At 35.9% G+C, this 25736-nt stretch overlaps 1 protein-coding gene and 1 pseudogene across 2 annotated transcripts in view; one reads left to right on the top strand and one right to left on the bottom strand.

Moving 5' to 3' along the window:
• USP32 (ubiquitin specific peptidase 32) overlaps nucleotides 1–25131 on the top strand; it is a 158010-nt gene extending 132879 nt beyond the window's left edge. For both annotated transcript variants that reach the window (XM_016143364.2, XM_016143363.2), the window contains exons 21-34: nucleotides 128–233; nucleotides 1387–1560; nucleotides 2221–2395; nucleotides 2837–2988; nucleotides 3903–4014; nucleotides 5250–5461; nucleotides 8434–8618; nucleotides 12457–12543; nucleotides 13452–13572; nucleotides 17632–17823; nucleotides 20080–20368; nucleotides 21472–21896; nucleotides 22354–22446; nucleotides 22926–25131. In XM_016143364.2, the coding sequence (XP_015998850.2) occupies nucleotides 128–233; nucleotides 1387–1560; nucleotides 2221–2395; nucleotides 2837–2988; nucleotides 3903–4014; nucleotides 5250–5461; nucleotides 8434–8618; nucleotides 12457–12543; nucleotides 13452–13572; nucleotides 17632–17823; nucleotides 20080–20368; nucleotides 21472–21896; nucleotides 22354–22446; nucleotides 22926–23099 (2497 nt within the window). In that variant the 3' untranslated portion in view covers nucleotides 23100–25131. The remainder of the gene's footprint in view (nucleotides 1–127; nucleotides 234–1386; nucleotides 1561–2220; nucleotides 2396–2836; nucleotides 2989–3902; nucleotides 4015–5249; nucleotides 5462–8433; nucleotides 8619–12456; nucleotides 12544–13451; nucleotides 13573–17631; nucleotides 17824–20079; nucleotides 20369–21471; nucleotides 21897–22353; nucleotides 22447–22925) is intronic.
• On the bottom strand, nucleotides 15506–15621 carry LOC118604232 (annotated as a pseudogene).
• Nucleotides 25132–25736: the final 605 nt, after the last annotated feature.

Below are 25736 nucleotides of genomic sequence, written 5' to 3'. Positions count from 1 at the left end.
AGGGGATACTTCTTTTTTAAAAAAATAGATATTTTAATGTGCGAAAACAGATGCTAGGCATTTCTGTGCCCATGTTATTGCGATTTATGAGAATCTTTGGCAATAAATTTTCCTCTCAAACTTCTAGGACAAATCCCATTGGTATGAAGGGACATATGGCTAAATGCTACGGAGATTTAGTACAGGAACTTTGGAGTGGAACTCAGAAGAATGTCGCCCCATTAAAGCTTCGGGTAAGCAGGTTAAAATAATATGAAAGTATTTAATCCTAAGCAGTTATTTAAGTAATTATTTTTCCTCTACATTTTTTTTTTATGTTTAACTTTTTAGTTTAATGTTCTTGGATCCTTCACTGAGCATAAACTGGATGTCAAATACTTTTACTTGTTCAAATATATGCAAAATAATGCCATAGATGGAGTGAGTGGGTAGGGAAAATTTAAATTTGATGTGCCATTTATTTACTAATCAAATATCTTCTATATATAGTAAACCTTTCTGTTAGTCCGTTACTGTTAACAGTATTCTAACTGCAAGATAGACCTCTGAGTCTAATGAAGGGTATTCAACATATTTTTAAGTTACTAAGTTCTATTTGTAGAATTTTTTTAAAGCATCAGAAAGAAGGAATATAATCGATGGATAAAATTTTATGTTAATGTCCTATGTAGTGCATTTTAGTGAAGTGAGGATTATTTTTCATCTTTATTTAAAAACAAGGTAGCATCTTTTTAGATGAAAATTATAGTCATAATTATAATAGCTAAAATTTTGACTACTTACCACTTACAAGGTACTATTCTAATTATTTCATATGTATTAACTCATTTAATCTTCCGTATTTCCCTATACTGTAAAGCAATGTTATCCCCATTTTATGGCTCAAGAGACTAAGGCTCAGAGCAGTTAAATAGCTTGCCCAAGATTACAAGTAAGTTAGTAATTTGTCACAGTTAAATATGAAGCTTTTATGCCTCGAGTAGTAAAAGTTAAGATACAAAAAGACAGGAAAAGTTACCTGTAAAAGAAAACATTATAATAGGAACTCGTTTAATGTGAGCAAATACTATTTTAATATTTCTGTCTTGTCTGTCTTAAATCATCTATATACCTAAAGAACTGTTTGTTTATGTGATATACTGAACTAGGACACAGTATTGGCCAAAATACTTTCCTTTTCCTTTTTTTATTTTTATTTTTATTTTTGTTATTTGAGATTAACATTAGCAAGCTTTCATGATTATCCAAAATGTTTTTTCTTAAATAGAGACAGACTAAATACTGCACCACTTACTTTCTTTTATAATGCCTCTGATTAAATTAGCATGTTCATTCCAACTTGTATTCAGTAGTAAATAATGAGTTTGATTCCTCTTATAATTATAGTGGACCATAGCAAAGTATGCTCCCAGGTTTAATGGGTTCCAGCAACAAGACTCCCAAGAACTTTTGGCTTTTCTCTTGGATGGTCTTCATGAAGATCTCAACCGAGTTCATGAGAAGCCGTATGTAGAACTGAAGGACAGTGATGGCCGACCAGACTGGGAAGTAGCTGCAGAGGTTTGTCAATTTTAAGTTTCTAATGTAAGCAGTTAGATAAACTGTTCTGGCCACAAATGTGTGTTGCACAGCTTAAATTCTGTGATCAGAATTTTACTGTGAAAATAAAGGAATTTGTATTTTTTTTGCTTAATTTTTGTGTAGTAATGCCAAAACAAAGCATTCTTAATGAAAATAGGAAAATGTTACCTTTTCACACTGTAAACTTCTGGGAGAGGATATAAAAATAATTATTCATTAGAACTTCAAGAGTCCCCATAATTGCTAAATAATGTGTACAGGTACCAATAGGCACATTTTATTTGCTTTTTAATGGACAGAAAACTATGATAGTCATCATTTGTACCATGCTAAGAATAAAGGGAAAAAAACAGAATTTTTCATATGAATTTAGTATTTTACAGATTGAGCAGAAAGAATCACATTTTGTTGAATAATTGGTTTTCTCTACTATCTCAGTAGGCAATACATTTTAAATTACATACCGAATTGTAAATTGGTAGGCAGAAAGCTTTTATATTTCAAGTGAATGTTAAGGATTGTGTTCTTGACATTTAAATCCAATATATTTAACCAGTTCTTTGAATTTGTGTAGCAATAGTTATCTTCTGAATTTAAAAAAAAAAAATTTTTTTTTTCTCTAATCTTTTTTCTTGGTAGGCCTGGGACAACCATCTGAGAAGGAATAGATCAATTGTTGTGGATTTGTTTCATGGGCAGCTACGGTCCCAAGTCAAGTGCAAGACATGTGGTCATATAAGCGTTCGATTTGACCCATTCAATTTTTTGTCTTTGCCACTACCAATGGACAGTTATATGCACTTAGAAATAACAGGTAGGTCACAAAGTATAGGAATATTATGTAACTCAGTTGTCTTTTGCCTTACTCAAGTAGCCTGAATTTAAAATATGGTCATTCATTTATAATGCGTTCTCATAAAAGTTAATAGACAGCATGCTATCTAACAGTCTATATTCAGGTATGATTTGAGGTTTGAAAGACTTGGGACGTGGAATATTGATTTCTGTTTCAAACATGACAGAAACTCTCTTTAAAGTCTTGCAACGCCACTCACACCTCTCTATACCAGATGAACACACACAAAAAAATGATTCCAATCAATATTATCCTTAAGTATCATTCATTGTAGTGTTTACACATAAAATAAAAATTCTAGACTGGAATGTTTGTTTTTTCCAAGTCATACACACACGTAGTGTAAAGCTTTCAGTGGAATCTGCATTTTATTGATAAAAGATCTTTTCTCTTTACTAGTTATTAAGTTGGATGGTACTACCCCTGTACGTTATGGACTAAGACTAAATATGGATGAAAAGTACACAGGTTTAAAAAAACAGCTGAGTGATCTCTGTGGACTTAAATCAGAACAAATCCTTCTTGCAGAAGTACATGGTTCCAATATAAAGGTAATATTAACTATTTTTTCTAGGAAACCCTTGATTCCATCCTTTGAAGAGTACAGTTTTCTCAGTTAATTGTGATGTTAAGTGACCAAGGAAGATACTAAAACACAACAGCAACTGAACAAAAAAAATGGTTAAATTTTCCATTCCAAGAACGTCAAAGAGTTGTCTACCAGAATAAAGGAGTAATAAATGTGGTGGGATTTTTAAAAGAAGGGTCTATGTAAGCTCAAAGCTACCTATATGGTGTGATCTAGCTGTATCACTACAGTATAGCTTCACCACCAGTGACTGATGCTGCTACACTTAGCAGCTCTTCTGTATTACCACTATCACTAGAATTCTTCCTAGGTTAAAGTATTTTATATATTTATGAATGTGTGGTTTTAGTATTTATTTGTGAATGTATATACCTGGTCTTTCAACACACTTCGAAGTTAGAGAGTAAAGACAAATTGACAGATCACTCCCTTCTGCATACCAGCTGGAGAAACAAGTAATTAAATAAACATTTTGCCTACCCTAAGTTGAGCTTCTACCATTGGTATTATGTATATTCTTCTTTGGGGTTTCTGAACAAACTCCTACCTCACTGAGATTTTTTTTGTATGCAATGCAAAGGTGAGGTTTCTCTGAGTGTTTAGTGTTTTTGATGCCTGAAGTTAAAGACAAAACTTAAGAAACAAATTATATATAACATAGTAACTTTCTTTAGAAAGGGTTAACTTTTGTCAGTGAAGCTTTCAGTTTAATAAGATTTTATTCTTTAGTTACTTGAGAAAAAAATACTCAATTATCTTGTTTGTTTTGCGATGAAAGCATCTAGGATATTTGCTTCAAATATATCAGAGAGTTTATTTTTTATTTTATCTGGAACATTTCCCCTCCTCTTTTTCCCCTTGCCTCTTTTTCTATAGAATTTTCCTCAGGACAACCAAAAAGTACGACTCTCAGTGAGTGGATTTTTGTGTGCATTTGAAATTCCCATTCCTGGCTCTCCAGTTTCTGCTTCTAGTCCAATACAGACAGGTAAGGTCCAACTAGAGCACCTTCTTGTGATTTCAGCTTCAAATACTGATCTAAGGGTTGTCATCTTTTTTATATTTATTTGGGCTAAGGATATTAGAGAAAAAGATTTTTTAAAAGCTGAAGGAAACCTTGGTGATGATTTGGCTCAACTTGCTCATTTTATGATGAGGAACCTGAAATTCAGAGAACCTGAGTGACTAAGTTAGATAATTATTAGCTAAATCTATCACTGGAATTCAGATCTCTTTCTACTCTTTACTACCAATATTGCAAAGGATAGTATGAAAGGAGTATACTATAATAAAACAAAGTAATAAATACAACTTAAAGGAATATTGCATGTGATTTAATATGGTCATCCAGTGAATCTTTTTGGCCATTAATATGGTTTGTCAATTCTTTTTTAGACCATCGATAACTGGGTTCATTCTCCAGTTTCAAAGAGAGAAACTTATTGGCACTTAATACATGGTACCGATGGTGGGTTGGTGGGGATTTAATATCGCTTTTTTTGTTTAGATCATCACTGGTAATAGAACTCTCTGCAGTGATGGAAATTTTCTATAATCTTTACCATCCAATGTAGTATCCACTAGTCACATGAACTGTTGAGTACTTGAAATGTTGCTAGTGAGACTGAGGAAATGTATTTTTAACTTACTTTCATTTTAATTTAAAAAGGCAACATCTTTCATTAATTGTAACAAATTATCACTGGTAAAGGTTTTTGTTAATGGAGGAAGCTATGTGTGTAAGCGGGGCAGGGGGTACTTGAGAAACCTCTGTACCTCTGTGAATCTGAAACTGCTCTAAAAAGTAGTATTTCAAAAAATGATTCTAAAAGCGAAAGCAACATCTAGCTAGAGATTTCTATATTGTACAAAACAGTTTTAGAGGAATAGAGAAATGAATTTTTAGAGGAGAGGAGAAAGAAAACAAGTAGTAGGACTATTTGTGTACCTTAACAATGTGCTAATAAAGGTTTTTGCAAAAATTCTGCTTACAGTTTCCAGCAGTTATTCTTGATGTCATTTAGTCTTAAGTATGAGTTATAAAAGTAAAATCTGAAATAAAAATCTTCCAATCAACTAGAATTATTTGCATTAAAACTTCTCCCTATCCTTTTTAAAAAGAGACTACACTACCAGTGCTCTAGGTCCCTACAATATTTGAGAAAAGAGCAAAGATGGAGATGCCACAAGCTTATGATACTGTGCTTATTTTTGAACTTGTAGATTTCTCTTCTTCCCCATCTACAAATGGAATGTTAACCTTAACCACCAATGGAGATCTGCCCCGACCTATATTCATCCCCAATGGAATGCCAAACACTGTTGTGCCATGTGGAACTGAGAAGAACTTCACAAATGGAGTGGTGAATGGTCATATGCCAGCTCTTCCTGACAATCCCTTTACAGGCTATATCATTGCAGTCCACCGAAAGATGGTTAGTTTAATGTTAAGCAAGTTACTGTTGGTCTTGCCAGTGTCATTTGTGTCATTTGTGAAACATAGCCATTTTTTTGTCTTTGCAACATCTTCATTGTGTTTGCTTTCAGTGTGTAAGCTGTGGTAAGTGATCAAAGCCAGGATTTAGTATCACACATGACAGCATGTGTATGAAATTTGATTCCTCACTAATGTATTAAGCAGCAACAGGATAGCTGGTACATCTGAATACTATTTTCTTTAAAAAGTTTGTCTCCTCTGTGTTCACATAGGCACATCTTTTCTGCCATGTTAAGTGTGGATGCCTTTGTACACGGTTTTGTTTGTTCATTTATTTTGGAGAGGAGAAACAAAAATGTTCTTGGGCAAGATAGGTGGTTTCCTAGGACTGCTGTGACAAATTACCACATATTTGGTTGCTTAAAAAACAGAAATTTATTCTTTCACAGCCCTAGAAGCCAGAAGTCTGAAATGAAGGCCTCAGCAGGGCTGTTCTCTCTTCAAAGGCTTTAGGGTAGAATCCTTCTTTGCTGTTTTCAATTTCTTTTAGGAGGAAGAAGAATTTGTGATGGGGAGGAAGCAAAAAGGGTGGCTTTTGGAGTGCTGGCTATATTCTGTTGGTTGATCTGACTGGTGATTACACAGCTATTTGCTTTGTGCTAATTCTTTTAAATGTACATCCCTCCTCTTTTAAATTAGTAACTCAAGATTGTTACAAATTTTTAATTGTTACTTAAATTTAAGTTTCTGACTATGTGGACAGTGTTCCGTGGACCATGTTCTAGGCAGGGTTGTGTGAGTGGACAGCCTAGAGAATTAAGGGGATACATTTGTGACTTGGAATTGTCTTTAAGGACAGCTTCAACTGGTCCCATCAGCTAGAATAATTAATTGAGTGATTCATGCATTTCTTTATGTCTTTTTTTTTTCAAACAAGCATTATCAGATCATATATTAAGAATTCTGGTGTAATGTTTTAAATCTTTCTTAGAAAACGACTCTTCAGTCATATATATGTTACATAAAGTACATGGTAAGTGCTAAAGCATTATGTACAGGTTTTTGTAATTATTGGACCATAAAGTGATATTCTCACCTTTACATTTTCACCTTGTAACCAGTCCTCTATTTCTAGTTTCCTTTATCATCTAGCCAACTGCTTTTCGAAATACCTAAAATTGATTTACCATCTGTCTGTCACAATTCAACTTCCTTTTCCCCTAATTTCTATGAAAGGCAACAGCATTTTCCATGCTAAAGGCTAAAGGCTGGAAGTATTCTTAGATTTTTTCCCCCTTTTCTTCTAAAACCCTATATTTAATATATCACTATGCTCTTTAATTCCTTCTTTCAAAATGCTACTTGAATTTATTTTTTCTTCATTTTCATTGCCACCTTCTTTTAAACACTTTGATATCATAGTTGAACTAATTTGAAAGTAGTTTATTTTTCTTTTATTTCCTTCTGCAAGGTAAAAAAAAAAAAAAGAGGTCAAGGCACTGTAGGCAAGAATATTCAGAGAATTAAGGGAGAAAAAGAAAAACAGTGTATGGACACAACTAATGGCCAAGTCAATTTAAAAAAAAGGGGTGGGGGAGAGAGAGAGGAAAGGAGGGAAAGAGAAAGATACACTGAGAAAAGTAGAGCCAGGGGTCCCCCCAGGCGACAGACCAGTACCATCCGTGGCCTGTTAGGAACTGTGCCACACAACTGGAGGTAAGCAATAGATGAGCAGGTGAGAGAGCAAAGCTTCATTTGTATTTACAGCCGCTCCTGCAACACTAGCATCACCGCCTCACCTCCACCTCATATCACCAGGCATTAGATTCTCATAGGACCACCAGTCTCTGGTGCCAAAAAGGTTGGGAGCCACTGGAGTAGAGGATAGAGATTGTTACTTAAATTTAGTAAAAGTTTTTTTAATAAAAATATAAATAAAATAAAACTTATTTAGTAAAATAAGTCATCTACTAAGAGCTGGAGTGGAAAAAAATGTTTGAGGAGAGAACTAATCTTAAGTTTTTAGATTTTAAAATATAGTTGTAAACTCTGTCCACATGTCTGTGGGTCTTACAATACCAACACATGAAATGGGGTCTTAAAATCATGTATTTAGCTAAACTTATTTGAATAACTACAAAATAAAATGCTTGAGAATCTGAAATAAGAGTTTTTTAACTTAGAAACTAGCTACCCTTAATGCATTTATAAGTTGTTGATTTAGCTTCTCTAAGTACTAAATAAAGACCAACTTAAAGAATTAAATGAGTAATCCTGAACTCCCACCAACCTATTATACTGAATTTATATTTTATTAAGCAACCATTTCCAAGCTAATTGTGCAATAGCTCTATATTAAGGCTCTATATTAAGGAATGTCACAAAAAAACTTAAAACACTCAAATCATGTATTTTAAATTTTATCTTACCTTTATCATGTGTTTAAGAAATTTTTAAAAAGCTTAAGTCACTTAGCTGCTTTTTGGAAAGATGGATAAGTTGTTACAAAATTAAATGAGTGGTTTCACAAGTCTCCGGATGTTTGGGCATTGCTTCCACAACAGCAGCTATCAACAGCTTATTCTTTAAAATTGCATTTTGAAGGAGTTTTGGTTTATTGGCATACTTTCTAGAGAAAGGGATTTAACGCTTAAAGGCCTTGAGCTAGAAACTATTACTAGTTTTTACGTAGGATTTAGTGTGCAAGAAATGTTTATCAGAGAAAACTAGTTTGAAAATATTAAATGCTAAAAATCCAAGTTTGATGGATAGCAACTCTGAAATTGGCAATATCAGCCTTCCAATGAATGACTAACAATTCTCTCATCAATAAAGATGGTTCTATAAATAGAGAGTAGTGACTCATTTGAAAATGGTAGTAATGCCTCTTATTTGGTGTTGTAGAAGAACAAAATGGAAGAATCAGAGGCCTGTCTTCTTAGCTCTCTCTTCTCTTGTTTGTACATATAGATGAGGACAGAACTGTACTTCCTATCATCTCAGAAGAATCGCCCTAGCCTCTTTGGAATGCCACTGATTGTTCCATGTACTGTGCATACCCGGAAGAAAGACCTGTATGATGCAGTTTGGATTCAAGTATCTCGATTAGCCAGCCCACTTCCACCTCAGGAAGCTAGTAACCATGCTCAGGACTGGTGAGTTCAGGGGATCAGCGTACTTTAGAAGAATTTACATGAATTCTGTGTGATGTATAGGACTTAATCCATGTCCGGTTCATCACTGTTTGAAGAACCATCCAAAGAGCATATAATTCAGCCATTGGTTTGATGTTTTGAGTAGGAAAGACTTTATAGCTTCCTTTTATCACCTAGACATTCTAATGTCTAATCATTCTTTTATTCACTAATCTCTTGCCAAAATCCCTCCTGTCAGTGCTTTAAATATTTCAGGTAATATCCTTAATTTTTATTATTACAAAAGTGGAGAGTATGAATTCACCAGGAAAATTGTATCATCTCAACCCTCTGAAATTCAGAATAGGAGCAATAGTGTGCATATCTGTATGTGAACTCTGAAAAAGTCTCATGCTATAACAAATGATTCAGTTGGATTGTTTCTGTACCATGTTATATTTACATGGAATTGTTTCATAAATCTAGTTAAAGAAAATTAACATCTTATGTTTTCTTTCCATTCCTTCTACCACTGCTCTGTTGAGTTACTTAAATATATTTACATCTAACAATCATTGAGGTTGTGGTACCTACCCCATTTGTATCAGTTGGATTACAGATCATTTTCTTGGTATCTTGGTGCAAGTGAGAATTCTGCTTCTTTGTGAATTGAATAAAAAAGTTCTCTTTGCTGATAGGTTATATGTTATGGTATGGGGTCTTTTGATTTTTAAGATAAGGCTTAAGGTAAATCTTAAAGGAAAACTTCAAATAATAAGTAAGCAGTTTATTTGATGAATGTTGCCTTTAGTCAAAATGACAATAGGGCATGGTTAAATTTGAAGTGGAATTCTGATTGGATTAAAGGGTTTCTAGATGAGGATTTTTTCCCCAGGGCTTGCTAAGAAATTGGATAATGGAGCATGATGGAAGGAGGCATCCAGGCTAGGTTTTCAGCTTGAGCAATTGTTTGTGAATGGTGGTAGCATTTAATGAAATGAGAAAGACTGGAGAAAGAACAGGTTTTGGCAAGAGATAACAGGAATCAAATTAAATTCAAGATGTGTGGAATATTTTCAAGTAGGAAATAGACTTAAGTGTCCTTTGCTGGAAATATAAATGTAAGCGTCATCAACAAATAGTTAGTATTTTAACACCCTGAGACCAGATGATACCCTTTAGAGACTAAAAGTTAGAAAAGATGCCTAACTTCTAATTCTTGATGCATTCCAACATTTAGAGGTTGGAAAGAGGAGGAAGAGGCAACAAAGGACATTGAGAAGGAGCAGTCAGTGATGTAAGAAGAAAACTAGGAGTGAGTAAGTGAAGGAAGGGTTTGAAGGGAGGACTGATCAGTTTCAGATGCTACAAAGGAATCGAGTAAGAAGAAGAATGAGAATTGACCTCTGAATTTGATAAAATGGCAATCTTTGGTGACCTTTGCAAAAGCTTTTAGTGAAGTGGTATAGATGAAGGCGTGGAGGTGGGAGTAGGTAAAAAAGAAAGTGGTCCTGCAAACATTAAAAAGATAACAAGAGCTTCTTTTAGCAATAACACACTGAAATATTTATGGGTGAAAATGATAAAATGCCTCTGATTTCTTTCAAAAGAATCTAGTGGTTCATAATAGCCAAAAAATGGAAACAACCTGAATGTCCATCAACAGACGAATGAATAAACAAAATGTAGTATGTACATATGATGAAGTATTATTCAGCCATGAAAAGGAATGAAGTTCTAGTACATACTACAACATGGATGAACCTTGAAAACATTATACCAAGGAAAATAAGCCAGACACAAAAGGACAAATATTGTATGATTCCACTTTTATGAAATATCTCGAATAGGCAAATTCATAGACAGAAAATAAATTAGAGGTTACCAGGGTCTGGAGGGGGTTAGGGGTTTATTATTGCTTAATGGAGAAGATTTTCTGTTTGGGAAAGGGAAAAAGTTCTGGAAATGAATGGCGGTGATGGTTGCACAACATTGTGAAAGTACTAACAGTACAGAATTGTACACTTCAAAATGGTTACATGGTAAATTTTATGTATATTTATCACAAAAATTAAATACAAGATTCTAGTGGGACTAATTAAGGGTAATAATGAAATAAGTGTGGCTGAGAGTTGATGATTATTGTAATTGGGTGATGAATAAATGGGGGTTCACTGTATAGTTCTCTACATTTGTATGTCTTTGTATCAATAAATTTGAAAATTCATATTACATGGACAAATTCCTGGAATTGAGGATCCATACGAAAGAGGATTATTCTAAAGTACAGGAAGTAAGGAAGAAAGTGAGACTTTAAGAGAGTGATTGAAGGTTTCTGTTGGGTCAAAGAATTATTAACATAGTGATATTTGAATAAGTAATCCAAAAAGATAAGAAATGGTTGGGCAATGCAGGATATTTGGAATTGAGATTTTTGGAGGTGGTAAAGTCCTTATCATGATTTCACTACCTCCAGCAGCCATGTAATAGCCACTACCAAATAACAAGGTCTAGGATATAACTGTTGTGGGGTGCATATCACATTTGATAGAGGAAATTATTCTTGGAAGAGAGAAGGTCTAGGTGTTGTTGGATAAGTTACATTGATGTTGAAGTCACCAAGAGTAGTAACAGGAGAAGTAATGAAGAGAAAAACAGTGAAAAAGGTGCTAAAGTCGTTGGTGAATAACGAAGAGTGAGTCACAGGTGGTCTAATTCAATAGCACATGATACAAAACAACAACAACAATTTTTGTAGAAAGAGAAGAAAGGAGAAATAATCTAGAGGTGGCAAAGAGGAGTAAGGAGGAGACCCATTTCACCTCCAGGTTCTGGGATGTATGAGAAGAAACAGTCGGCACTTAAGAGGCTGTAGGGGAAGCAGAGTCCTCAGGAAATCCAGGCTTCCGTTAGAGCAAAAAGGTAAAGAAAATGTTCAGAACAGAGGTGCTGCACAGTTCTCTGTTAGAGTACTGCCTGGTCGTTTTGTCCCTTTATCTTTCTTTTGATTCCTTATTTACCATTGACCTAATTTGGACATAATACTGGACAACATGGATTATCAATAATGGTTCACTCAACAAATTATGTGGAAAGACAGGAACTCTTGTGACAGACATGGTACTCCCTTTTGCCCTTATAGTGAGTGAGTCCTTAGTTTCATTACCTTCAGCAGCCATGTAGTAGCCACTGTCAATTGCCAAATGAGCCATAAAGTATACTCCTCTTAACATTATTTATTGAGGCAAAGATGCATAATTTTTTTTTTTTTCAGTTGGGGAACTCACAAGGCTATCCTGCAGCCAAAATACATTACTTTAAAAATGTTATGTAGCTTATGGCTTTGAATGGTTACGGTAAGGAAAAGGGGTACCCAGCATGTACCACATTAGGGATTCTCATTAAAGAAAGCTTCTAAATATACAGTCAGTTCCTCTGAAAACCATTATGCCCTTTCAGCCTTCTGTGGTGTGTTAATGTTCTTGTCATGGAAAGGTCTAATTATTTTAGTTTAATGTGAATTAAATCTTCTGATAGAATTAGGGCTGAAGAATAATTGGTGTTTGATTTTATAATTAGCTTATCTTGTAAAATTTGCGTGGACCACATGGACCCTCTTAGAGACATCTGGCAGTCTAGCATGTCTACCCTTCTGTGAGCAGGGATACAGCATGGGAGTCCTGAGTGTTGTTGGCACAGGGCTACAGCTAATAGGTTATAATAAGCAGAGTAGGGCTGTCAACATGAGCATACAGCCACAACAAATGCCCTTTCTTAGGGTTACTTCAAAAGAAAATGAAAAGTTGAGACCTCTTATCAGAAATGTTTCTTATGTTCTTTGATTTATGTTCTGTTTCAGTGATGACAGTATGGGTTATCAGTATCCATTCACTCTACGAGTTGTGCAGAAAGATGGGAACTCCTGTGCTTGGTGCCCATGGTACAGGTAAAGTGACCTTCTGCAAAAGAAAAATTTTAGTAGAATTACAGCTCCAGGTATTATTATACCTTTTTCCATGGATATAATAGTGAATAATGAGAAGTTTGAAATAAACTTGGGAATTATTCATTCATCTCTTCCTTGTGATGTCTATAGCTAAGTTTTACTCCTAAGACATACTTGGTTTTATAAACTCTACAGTCTCATCAGATTAATAGTTTATGATCAGCATATATTATTATGTGCCTTCTGATCCTTAATTATAAATCAGTTTAGCAATTCTGAGCCCCGGAGAACATAGTCTACTTACTGGACTTTGTGGGAAGTGTGTTTTGGTTTTTAGAAGAGTCATTATGGAGATTTATTGGTCAGTACTATTTCAGCTTGGAAATGGATGCCTGAAGTCATCCTTCAGAGAACTATAATAGACTTAGCAAACTGAGTTTAAAATAGGCATTGCAACCATGACTCTTTTATGGTCCCTCCCCAACCCCATAAATTTTTATATATATTTATTTAACATGCCATTTTACAAACAAGGAAATAGGCATTGCTATACCAAATAAATTATCATTAAACAAATGAATTTAGAATTTCTTTAGAGATGTATTATTTCAAATATCCAATTCCCATGTTATTTCTTTGCCATGAAGTTCACATATTTATGTAAACTAACAAATGGATAGTAAGTGCTTTGCAAAACCAGAGACTTGAGAATTGATAAGCAATGATTCTCTGAAATATTGATAATTATTTATACATATTTGTGCATTTATCAGACTGAAGTTAAAAGCCCATGACAAATTGTGAAGCCCAAGAAGGATGTAGAGAAGTAGAAAGGGAGAATATTTCTGATAAAATTTGGATTCCTTTGTACTTATTCCTTCCTCAGTATATTTTTTTTCTCCCTGTAGATTTTGCAGAGGTTGTAAAATTGATTGTGGGGAAGACAGAGCTTTCATTGGAAATGCCTATATTGCTGTGGATTGGGACCCCACGGCCCTTCACCTTCGCTATCAAACATCACAGGAAAGGGTAAGTACTCAGGGCCACCATAACATGGTGATTTTTATATGTAAATTTTTCCTATTTTGACTGTATTATGCCATTAAACTGTTTTAGACAATTTAAATACAATCAGAAAACCATTCATTGGCATTCTCTGTGATATTTAATAAATTGACTTGGTGACATAAATGTTTCAGTTTTCTCAATTCTAAAGATAATTTCATTGGGGCATTAAATTTCAAAAACACTAAGTAAATTTTGTAACAAAACTCCAGGTATAATTAAAAAGTTATAGAAGTTATATTCTCTGGCCGTGACATATCTCAGTAAATATCTCCCTGCCTGTTTATTAATTATTATCAAAGCTGCAGCATTTGATAAGCATCCCAGGGCTATAGCTGTTACCTTTAATGGGCACAGTGAAAAGAAAAATTAGGGAAAGGATTGAATGTTTCAAGACTGGCACCTAAGAGTACATCTCAATGGCTGTTCTTCACACTTGACTTTCCTCTACTACCACTCTCTGGCCAGAACAGTTTTTAAATTTTTAAAATGTTACTTCAAAAAGAATACTAACTTCATACCTAAAAATGTTTGCCAAATGCCATTTGAAGGGTAGATCGACTAGATAGCTTATGGATAGAGATAAAAAGAATCTGATGGAGAAGTAAAAGCAGTGGAATCAAAGGAATTTTCTAGTCACATTAAGAGTTGCAGTGGCTTTTGCATTTATAAATGTAGCTCTTAGAGTGTACCCTTTAAATAAGTTAGTAATGAAAATTGACTTTTTTTTTTAATGCTATTGAGGAGTGGGGAAACTGCCAATTCCAGACCTAGTTCCCTATTTGGATTCCTAAATATACCCCACATACCCTGAGGTTCCTGACAGCTCTCAGTAGCCTAGGATGAGTGTAATTTGTGGATACTTGCCGAAAGAAAGAACATGGTCTAAAGGAAGCTGAAGGGAAGTAGATCTAACAGAGCATGCTCACTGTAGCAAAGTAATTCAATGACCTCAGCCATGCTTCATTTGAAGAGGGAAGACATAAAAAACGAAAAATTATTTGGCTCTATAAATCTCTTTCCTTTTTTAACAAGCCCAGTGTGCAATCTGAAAAGCTCTGGAGAACATACTGCTAATAGAAAGAAAGGCCTGTGTGACCTGTTAAATCTCACCCCACTTCCACTTTCAGTGATGCTCCCAGGACACATTGGAAACTCAGTTGCAATTGAGAGATTCTGCCTTGCTAGGATATGGGGCCACATGACTCATTTCTTTCCACATAATTTTTTTTCCTACATGTGGTTTCTGCATGTGTTTGGAGAGTCACGTAGACAAAGGAAATACCTTGGTTCAAAGTTGAGATTATTGCCCATATATTTTATATATTTTTTTATTCTCATGATTTCTCTTCAAGGATTTTATCCTAGGGAAAATACAGTGTAATTTGCTAAAAAAAAAAAAAAAAAAAACTTCATCATAGCAATTTTTTGTAAAATAGTAAAATTGGAAATAGTAAAAAATTAGAAACAACTTAATTTGTCCCATATTAGAGGAATGGTTAAATAAAGCGTAGTATGGTCATTGGATAAAATATTATACAGTCATTGAAAATGATTACCAGATGTTTTTTATTGACATTTGGGAAGATACTTATGATATGCTGTGTTTTTAAAGCAAAATATAAAATTGAATATACTGAAAAACTCTTCAGTATAAAAAAGTACTATTTAGGAAAAGAACAGAAGAAAATCTGCTAATATTTTGACAGTATTTGTCTTTGTATTAAGAATATAAAAGGTTCCATGCCTTTTTACATTGTTGTCTGCTTTCCAAAATTTCTATGTGAATGTTTTATTTTTTTCCCTTTTTAGACCTCATATTCCTCAATAGAAAACTAAACTAGGTAACTTCTTAGAGCTTCCTTTTTATTTTTTATTTTTTCATTGTTATTATTTATGCCTGCAGCACCTGGTCTTCCTAGGTGGTCTTCCATCCAAGTACTAACCAGGCCCAACCCTGCTTAGCTTTCAAGATCAGGCATCGGGCTTGTTTAGGGTGGCATGGCCGTAGACCATGGACTGTGGCTCCACTGGAGCACAAACCCAGAACCTTCTGCGTGTAAAGCAGACGTGCTAACCGCTACACTATGGAACCATGTCCGGAGCTCCTTTTTTCTAATTGTCTTATAATGTATGAAAGCTTTTATTTCATGTCTTATCTTTTGTAGTAAGGATGAGCTTTTAAGCAACTTAGAAAAAAAGGAGGAGGGTACCAGTAAATAATTTAGACTTTTCGAATAATAGTAGAGGATCTGGGAATGGATTCCAAGAGGTACAGGAAATCTTTGTCATTTAGGGAAGTTACTGTAAGTCCACAAATATGTTTTTCTTATTAGCTTTCCTTTCTGTCCTCGTATAACTCTATAGCCTGTGAGTTTCATAGAAAATATAGTCAATAAAAGTCAACATTCTTTACTAGCATACTGAATCTGTGGTTGCCTGTAAAGCACCTTTGTTAGAGAAAATAGAGATAATGTTCAACTGGCTTAACTGGCTCTGAGAAAAGAGACGCTACTATATACGATGTAATTCTTTCCCTTTTCTGATTTCAACAACCATGATACAACATTTAAGAGTTTTTTTTAATTTAAAAAAAAAATTGTTTTGAAACATTCAGTTTTTCCCTTTCTGAAAGGAAGGGTTTTCTCCCTTTTTAAATGAGTTTATTTTGAAACGGATGATGACACAGTGCTAAAATTTTTAATTGCATGATCAACCTCAACCGTCATAGTTTATAGTAGTAGAAGCATTTGACAGCCTGGAACTCAGCCATCCTCTCATTTAGGGAAAACGTCGCCTGCAAATCTGTTTTAAACTGAGTGTCATGGAATGTCCTAGTTTGTAATCTAGGCAGCCCACTGTTCTCCTTGTAAAGGGAAACCAGGAAAACCGGAGGGAAATCACCTCATGCAAAGAGAACCAATTCATCTTTGGAAGGGAGGAGTAATAGCTGGGGTGATGGACATGTGTGTGACCTTTACCAGAAAGGGAGGCATTCTGAGCTCCTTGGGATAAAAAGATCCATGTGTGAAGTCTCACAGTAGCATTTATAGTCCTGAAGCTATGCCCCACTCGCCCTAGTTCTTGGTTGCTTTATTGACAGCCAAGAATCAGAGAGGGAAAAATTCTTCCTTTTATGTTGCATTCTAGGTTCCTCCTTCTCTCCTTTCTGATCCCACACCACCTCCAACACACATCCTTACACATCTACCCCTCCCACCCCCTTTGCTCTCTCTCCTTTCCTTTGGTTACCATCTTCTTGCTCCAAAGCCTACCATGCTGGTTAATAGGACCACAGAGGTTTAGGCAGGTATTAGGGGCCTTCTCAACAAAATCAGGCTCTTTTGAGCCTACTATTTCTTTTATTGTAGTCTCAGATAAAAGGGCCCCTGTGAGGCAGGAGACAGATAATGATAATGATACACATCGTATTCTGATAACTCTATGTTATATGGTGTCAATATGCAAATGAGTTGTGTCCTGTGGGGTTTAATGCTCTGGTGTGTTATCTTCTCATGGTGAGCTTTTCTGTACTTTTCTTAGTTAATTCAAATCTGGCATCTGTGTTCCAGTGACATTATTTCTCCTAGCCTCTGTAAAGCCTGCAGTGTACTAATAATGTCCTATCTTTCTGGTTAAAAAATAAATAACCTAATCACAACAGCCCTAGCTTGAGGGTCAGCTCACCTGTAAACTGTTGTAGGATTTCAAAATTTCAAAATAAATAGGCAATTTTTTGTTTGTTTTTGTCATTTTGAAGGATACAGAAATTTTTCAAGAAGAGCTATGGTCATATAAATAGAAATTTGATCTAAGGTGGTATTAATGCGATATTCGTGAGTAAATGTACATGTGCTATATTTGCTCTAAGACTCTAGCTTGGGTTATATTTTCTTTTTCTTTATGTAGAATAAAATGAGAGTGAGTCACCTAGAGGATGGTGGTTAGCCAGGTGACCATTTTGAACTCCCTCCCTCCCACCCACTCACCCTTGTCCCGTTCTGCATTTCCCTCCATTTGCAGGTTGTAGATGAGCACGAGAGTGTGGAACAGAGTCGGCGAGCACAGGCTGAGCCCATCAACTTGGACAGCTGTCTCCGTGCTTTCACCAGTGAGGAGGAGCTAGGAGAAAATGAGATGTACTACTGCTCCAAGTGTAAGACCCACTGCTTGGCAACCAAGAAGCTGGATCTCTGGAGGCTTCCACCCATCCTGGTATGTTACGGTCCTTCCTCTGAGAGAGCAAAAGTTTGGCATAAGGGAAAGAAGTCATGAATAAGTGGAGATTCATTATTTTTGAGAATAAAATCCTCCCTGCAGCAGAGCTTAAAATACTTTTACTATGAAAGATTTTTATGTTGCACACAGAGATTAATTGCTCTACAGATATTGTGCTGATTCCTGTTTCTAAAGAGCATACAGCCTAGAACAAGAGAGAAAAGTCATATAGACCAGTAACTACAGTTCAGCACGGTATATGAGAAGTGCCACAAGTGGTACAACCTGGTAAATTTGAACTTCTGAAGAAAGTGAAGGCGAACGCACTTTTGGCTCTAGGGAGAGAGGAAACTTTAGACTTACCCTTGGTGGACTATAGAAGAACAAATGAACCTGAAGCCTCCAGTTCCACTATGCTTGGTCACATGGTCACGGCACACTGCTGAGTTTAGTGTGTGTACCCAAGCACACAAATGCACTGGAGCTAGGTGTTCTTTTAGATTTTATTTACTTCTTCCTTCTCTCTTCATGATAAGGAGACTCTCCTGTTGCTTGACAGAAGAGTTTGAAATGACAAATCTTCCTATTCATTTAAGAAGGCTTTTTCTGGAACCTCTGGTGCATGTAGAATCTGACTCTCATGTAAGCAGGGTTCCCATACATATGAGAATATAACTACCATGCCTTCCAGTGCTTTGACAAAAACTCAGAAGCGTGGCCTTCTGGCCAAATGTCTGTGATTTCATATTGTTGGGGCGATCATTGTTTCCCTGGGGTTGCAGGTTTCCAAAAATTTGTTATGGCTGAACCAAGAAAGGAGGTTTATGCAGATTTCTACAGAAATTATGATTCTATGAAAGATTTTGAGGCAATGAGGAAGGCTGGTATCTTTCAGAGTGTAAAGTGATTTCGGAATGGAAAGAATTTCTTTGAGTCAAGTTCCGTGGAATTTTGTTATTGACCTGTGTTCCTAAACTGTGAAATATGAATATTTGGGCTAAGGAATAGTTTCTCTTGATAAATGGACAATTAAAAAATACTTTGGACAGTAAAAGGGCGGGTCGGAGGAGGGAGGAAGGAAGGAAAGAAGGAAAGCTTTTTCCTTAAAAGACTGGAAGCATCATAATAAGTGTAACTATAAGGCACTGGTATATTTTAACCAGACCTTGTATGTTTTTATTCATGTCTTCTTCCTATTACTCTCTAAAACTGAGAATGTAGGTTTTTCTTTTCTTAGATCAGGACAACTTCCCAGGGAAGATAACACAAGAAATTAATAACACTGGTTAGCTAACTCAATGGGAACTGAGGGAAGGGAAGAAGAGGGCAGGCTTGGAGACAGGTAGGTGAGAGGAGGACGGTTTTTTTGTTTGTTTGTTTTACTTGAAGTATAATTAACATAAAATCAAATGCATACATTTTAAATATCTAGTTTGATATATTTTGACAATTACATATACCCGTGTAACAATCACATAAAACATCATGGAGTAAAGACATTTATAAAAACTATGTTTTTGAGCTCTTTAAAGACTAATGATGAGTAAATGTTATGTTGAGAGTTTGGTGGGCTTCTGTTAGCTTCACATGCCAGCATGCCTCTTAGGAAGGGGATTCTCCTTATATAAACAGTAAATTGTTAAGCATTTAAAGTAGAAGTCACCAGTAAAGATCTGTGCCCTCTATAGAGAGCACAATAACACTGTTATGTAAGACTAGAGGAAGTCATCCTTCTGAAAAGGAAGGGAGATTCTTATGCTCTTTAGGACCCCACCCTACCCCCACTCCATTAGGGAAACTCCCCTGGTGGCCACCAAAGGATATAGAGATGAGGTAAGTTTCATCTATTAAAGAAAAAAACAACTCCATTTTTCTTTAAAACATTTAGTATAGTCTCCTATGAGAGTATTTGTGAATGCATCTTCTGTGACATGGGAGACAGGTACATCACAAGCCTAGAAAGCTGATGAGTACATGCAAATAGGCTCCTAGGATGTCGAAGAAATTTGGATACTTTTGGATATACACGGACTATGAAATTAGGGAGATTACCATGTTAACCATATAGCTAATGGGCAGTGGTCCTACTGATAACTATGTTATGTAATAAAATATATTTTTTGAAAAAAAGATGTTAATGTTATTACATAGTTTTGAATATTCACATGTATTAGACTTGGTTTTTTTAAATGTAAATTTTGTATCTTCAGAGCCCTTTAACCCCCCAAGTGTTTTTTACTTTCTCTTCTCCAGATTATTCACCTCAAACGATTTCAGTTTGTAAATGGTCGATGGATAAAATCACAGAAAATTGTTAAATTTCCTCGTGAAAGTTTTGACCCTAGTGCTTTTTTAGTACCAAGAGACCCAGCTCTCTGCCAGCGGAAACCACTCACACCCCAGGGGGACGAGCTCTCTGAGCCCAGGGTTCCGGCAGGAGACGTGAAGAAAGTGGATGCCCAGAACTCAGCTGGGGAAGAGGATGTGGTCCTGAGCAAGAGCCCATCCTCACTCAGCACAAATATCATCAGTAGCCCTAAAGGTAACGAGGCCCGGGGGGAGTACCTCATGGAGCCCAGACACCACCCCGAGGGAGGCTGCACGTTTTCCTCGGTCTTTCATTCTAGAGCAACAGCTTGGTGAGGTGGATGGAACTTATCTGGAATCAGACCCATCTAGATTTGAGCTATGTGACTTTTAGCAAGAGATACAGCCTCCCTAAATCTATTTTCTCATTCATAAAATGGAGATAATACCAAGTTCACAGACTGTGAGAATTTCCTACATCAGGAGTAAAGCACTTTACATGGTGCCTGACATATGGCGAACATGAATGGTGGTTGTCATCCTGTTCCCTTACTGTGGAGATTGTCAAAGTGTGGTCCAGGAACCCCTGCAGAGGCCCTGAGACCCTTTCAGAGGGCCTGGGGGATCAGAACTATTTTCATAAGACAGTTTTTGCCTTTTCACTCTTATCCCCTCACAATTGAACAGTGAAGTCAGAACCAGCATGACGTGATGATATCACCAGTGAAATATGTGCTTATGCATTGTGTTTTTTAGATTCCTCAGTTTTAATTTCTAATATAGTAAATATTAGTAGATATTACCGATATAAACAAAAGTTCTAGAGGTCCGCAACAATTTTTAAGGATATATAAGGAAGTGGGCTTGGGCCGGGGGGAGCTGTGACCAAAAACTTTTAAGACCTGTGGCCTTACAGGATTGCTGTGAGAGGTAGAGATAATGGTTTCCAGTACCATGCCTAGCAATAGGAAGTGCTTAATAATTGATCATATTTTTTATCTAATTTTACAAAGGAAAAGAGTATATATTTGTACAACTCCTTAGTCTATTAATACTGCTTTAAACTAAATCTGATATATATCACTTTTCTGCTATTTTCTAAGTTCTTATATGGCAATTTGCCTTTTCAGGACATTGCTGTCTTTAGGGGCTTTGCAGTGAGGAAGATAAGAATGTAACTTCTTGGCTACATAATAGGAACTAAAGAGTAGCCAGTCAGGACTCCCCCAACTTTACCTTTATATGTACATTTGTGAGGTTGGCTTTAAAGTTAGCATTTAGTGGCTGGTTTAACTTGTGGCATTTGGATTTATGAATCTTTCCTTCTCCCTTTGTCAGGTTCACCTTCTTCATCAAGAAAAAATGGAACCAGCTGTCCCTCCAGCAAAAACAGCAGCCCTAACAGCAGTCCACGGACTTTAGGGAGAAGCAAAGGGAGGCTCCGGCTACCCCAGATCGGCAGCAAAAATAAACTGTCAAGTAGTAAGGAGAATTTGGATGTAAACAAAGAGAATGGGGCTGGGCAAGTTTGTGAGCTGGCTGATGCCTTGAGCCGAGGGCACGTGCTGGGGGGCAGCCAACCTGAGCTAGTCACTCCTCAGGACCACGAAGTAGCTTTGGCCAACGGGTTTCTTTATGAACATGAGGCATGTGGCAATGGCTACAGCAATGGTCAGCTTGAAAATCACAGTGAAGAAGATAGCACTGATGACCAAAGAGAAGATATTCATATTAAGCCTATTTATAATCTATATGCAATTTCGGTGAGTTGCTATATTTGATCTGCATTTTTCAGTGGTTTGTTCGTTCATTTTCAATCTTTCATCATTTTTTTCAGGGCCAGCCTGGTGATAGACAAAATTAGCAATAGATATCTGGGCTTTCTGAATAGAATCCAAGATGCTCACAGAGTATTGCAGGAGATAGTCATGTAATCATTATAACTGGAATCACGTGTTCAAGTTATTGACAGTTGTGTGTTCCTAAGGAAAAATGTAGAGTTGGAGCTTTTGAATTTCAAATTTTGCTTTTTTGTTTTGTTTTTGGAAAAAGGTTAGATGGTTCCAAAATATCCCTCCCACCCCTCCCAACCCCCCCCAAAAAAAATATTCCTTCTTAACCACCTAAGTGATAAGTGTTTTCCTGATCAGATCCTAGTATTGTGCCCTGGCCAGAGTACTATTAACTACTAACATACCTCCACTTTCTTCTCTCTCACAGTGCCATTCAGGAATTCTGGGCGGGGGCCATTATGTCACTTATGCCAAAAACCCAAACAGCAAGTGGTACTGTTACAATGACAGCAGCTGTAAGGTAAATGTCCCTAATCTTTGAATAAAAGAAACAGAAATGTCAACAGAGCTGGGAGACATTTATTGAAATAATGGACTTTCTCCTAAATAGGAATAGATTATTTCTCTTAGAATCAGTATATAGATGCCTTTCATTTTAAAGGAACAAAAGTGATACGCAGAATAGGAAATGAAAACATGAGTAGTAAGGGGGGGAAGTACTGGTTGATGAGAAAAAGTTCTTTTCAGCTGTTCGAAAATGATTGGAGGGGGGGTTGTTTTTGCTTTTGTTTTTTTGTTTTTTTTTTGTCATTCATTTGTCTTATCTGTGGTCAGAATATTTTCCCTAAAGCAAACACTGAAAATAATGGGGCTTATTTTAAGCTGATTGGAAGCAGACAGTTTTAGTAATTAAAGAGGGTTAGTCTTCTTTTCCCTGGCAAGGACTAAGAGCCAGCAGAGTGATGGCTTTTTTATTAAAGGCTTTTCTTGCCTCTTTAGGAACTTCACCCTGATGAAATTGATACCGACTCCGCCTACATTCTTTTCTATGAGCAGCAGGGGATAGACTATGCACAATTTCTGCCAAAGATCGATGGCAAAAAGATGGCAGACACAAGCAGCATGGACGAAGACTTTGAGTCCGATTACAAAAAGTACTGTGTGTTACAGTGAAGCTACCACTCTGGCTGCTAGACAGGCTGGTGGTGAGGGAGATGACTCCCTGTAGCTGACATTTGGCAAAAGCGTCACTGAAAGGCAAGCTAAATGTAGTTATTTTATGCTGTGACCCTGAAGCACAAAATAAAAATCCTAATTAAAATAGCAGTTAACATAATAGTAGTAATAATTTTGTTTGGAAGTGTCTCACACAAGCTCTCTGGTAGAGAACTTTCAGGCAGAGCCCACCATTAGCCTGTAAACAAAAGGGTTTGGCACCAGCCACCTGGGACCAAATAAGAACTAAATTGTGCTTGTCCAGATATGAACAAATACGTAGTGAGTATAGAGTTTACCAGTAATCATAACAAAATACTAAGGATTTCCTTGGAGTCAAAATAAAACAAAAAACTTGTAGTGTTGTCTGGGGACGACATGATATGCTACCTCCTTTTTCCTGAAGTTTTATTCCATTATATTGATGAGACAGAGAAAGCAAGATCATTATGATGTGCAAAGGATTCTTATGGCATGGACACAGATTTTTCAATTTATTTTTGAAACTATTTTCCCACTCTATGTCCTTGCTTTTTGTTTTTATTATGTTTGTATTTAATACACAGCCAGTCATGGTGGCAGAGCCATATATAGTGGTCAATCTGAAAGGGAGGCTCTCTTAAGAGCTGTGTGCCTTCTACCCAGGGCCTTGGTTGGGAGACCCTATAGAGAAAAAAAAAAAAAAAAAGCATACTGGGAAATCCAGCTAAAATGACCCTCCAGATGGAGGCATCATACTTTGGAGGATACTTCAAGTGTCCTCAAAAATGTCTTCTACCCCCACTGCTGAGTGTGGTTAGGGTGGTTGCCAATATTTGCACCATCTTCACATGTACATGTTGCACAAAGAGCTTCTGAGAAGGAAAGTGGCATCAGAGCTAGATGGTGTTCCACAATTGGTGGTGGTTCTTTTTCTTTGTTTCTTTGTTTTGCACTTTAAAAAAGGAGAGAATACATACAAATGTGAACTTCTCGAACTCGTTCATATTTGATGGCTGTAAGGGCTATAAATTAACTTGAATTGGGGTATTTTCCCCCAGCATATTAAATTTAAAAACAAAACACATCCCAAACATTGATAGTATATAAGTATTTTTAATGAAATTGGTAGTTTTAGGAGTAAACTTTTACTTGCAAGTCCATTTATTTTCTTTTTTATTCTGGTATTTGTCTTCTTTTTATAATTTCAGAGTAGTGGTCATCAAAAGCTATGTTTCTTTGCTCACTTTATTTTTTCCTCTGATAATTCATGACTGGAACAAAAATATAAATATTATTTATTTTAGGCAACTTTTTTTTCTTGTATTTTTTTAAATATATATTCAAAGTAAATATTCACTTTTTTTTCAGTCTTTTTTTATTCATCTGGACCCTGGAAGCATTCAGATTATATTACCCTTCCTTCCTCATAGATAGTAGGCACCAATGTAATTAGGCAAACATGTTCTGATATCCGAGGCCAGTTACTATCCATTTTTTCTCAGAGCATTTGAAAAGTTGAAGAAGCAAACTATAATTGCAAGTAGGAAGGAGTGGCCTAAATGGTATAATGTGATGAAGTCAGACAAAATGCAGACTTTATAGTTTCATGATTTTCAGTATATAAAATCTCTTCCTACCTGGACAAGTCCCATGAAAAAGTGAAAGATTTTAAATAATTTCCTTACAGATGTTTTATTTAAGCAGGTAGCACAATCTACTAATGTTGTTTGATCTGTGTTTGTTATATTGGTTGTAATTATTTTTTTTAATTCATGACTAGCAGAAAATTTATTAAATTAACTATTAACTACATTCACCTTGTAAATTACTGTATAAAACTTGTTGACAATGCACTGACTTTAGAAAGATGTTAATGTACATAGAGTGTAAATAAAATAGTGTTGATGTACTGAAATATGAACTGTATAAAAAAGTATCGGTAATTGTATATGGAGTATACCTGTTTATCTGTAACTATTATCCAAACAAATTAAATACTGTGGATGCATCTATGTGCTATTTTTCCTCTATACACATAAACACACACACACAAAGTCAAATTCTTCAGCCTTTCTCTCCGTGACCCTGTTTTAATTTTCCTACTTGAATAATACCTACCTGGCTTATAGAGTGGCTGCTTCGTCTCTGAGAGAGTGGAAACTGTGGAAGGTAGAACAAAATACCTGAACTGACCAGGTGAATTGATTTAAACATATACCTGTTAGGGAATTATTTGGAAGGCATTGAAGGGGATGGGGAAGAAAGATGGAGAACAGATTTTGAACTGAGAATTGATAAAGGAGGTCTTATAATATTTTTCATGCCGATTAGGAGATGAAGTGAAGAGGAGGAAGACCTTTTATTTGTATAATGCCTTGAAATGATCCTGAGTCGAAGATTTAGAGATGTGGATCCTTCATCCTCTACTCGTTTGTTTATTTTAAAATTAGAATACCTACCTCTCAGGCTTTTATATTAAGTAAACAAAGTATATAAATGCCTGTTCTAGTTTCTTGGTATGTGCTCAATGACTGTGAAATCCTACCCCCATGAGATTCAATCCTGCTTTGAAAGAGGTTTTTTTATTTCCTTGCTATACTGATACTAAAAGAA

The sequence above is a fragment of the Rousettus aegyptiacus genome, unplaced genomic scaffold (genome assembly GCF_014176215.1).
Source record: "Rousettus aegyptiacus isolate mRouAeg1 unplaced genomic scaffold, mRouAeg1.p scaffold_m13_p_6, whole genome shotgun sequence".
Classification (NCBI taxonomy): domain Eukaryota; kingdom Metazoa; phylum Chordata; class Mammalia; order Chiroptera; family Pteropodidae; genus Rousettus; species Rousettus aegyptiacus.
The sequence above is the reverse complement of the archived record's forward strand: the minus strand, read 5'-3'. Positions and strand labels throughout refer to the sequence as shown.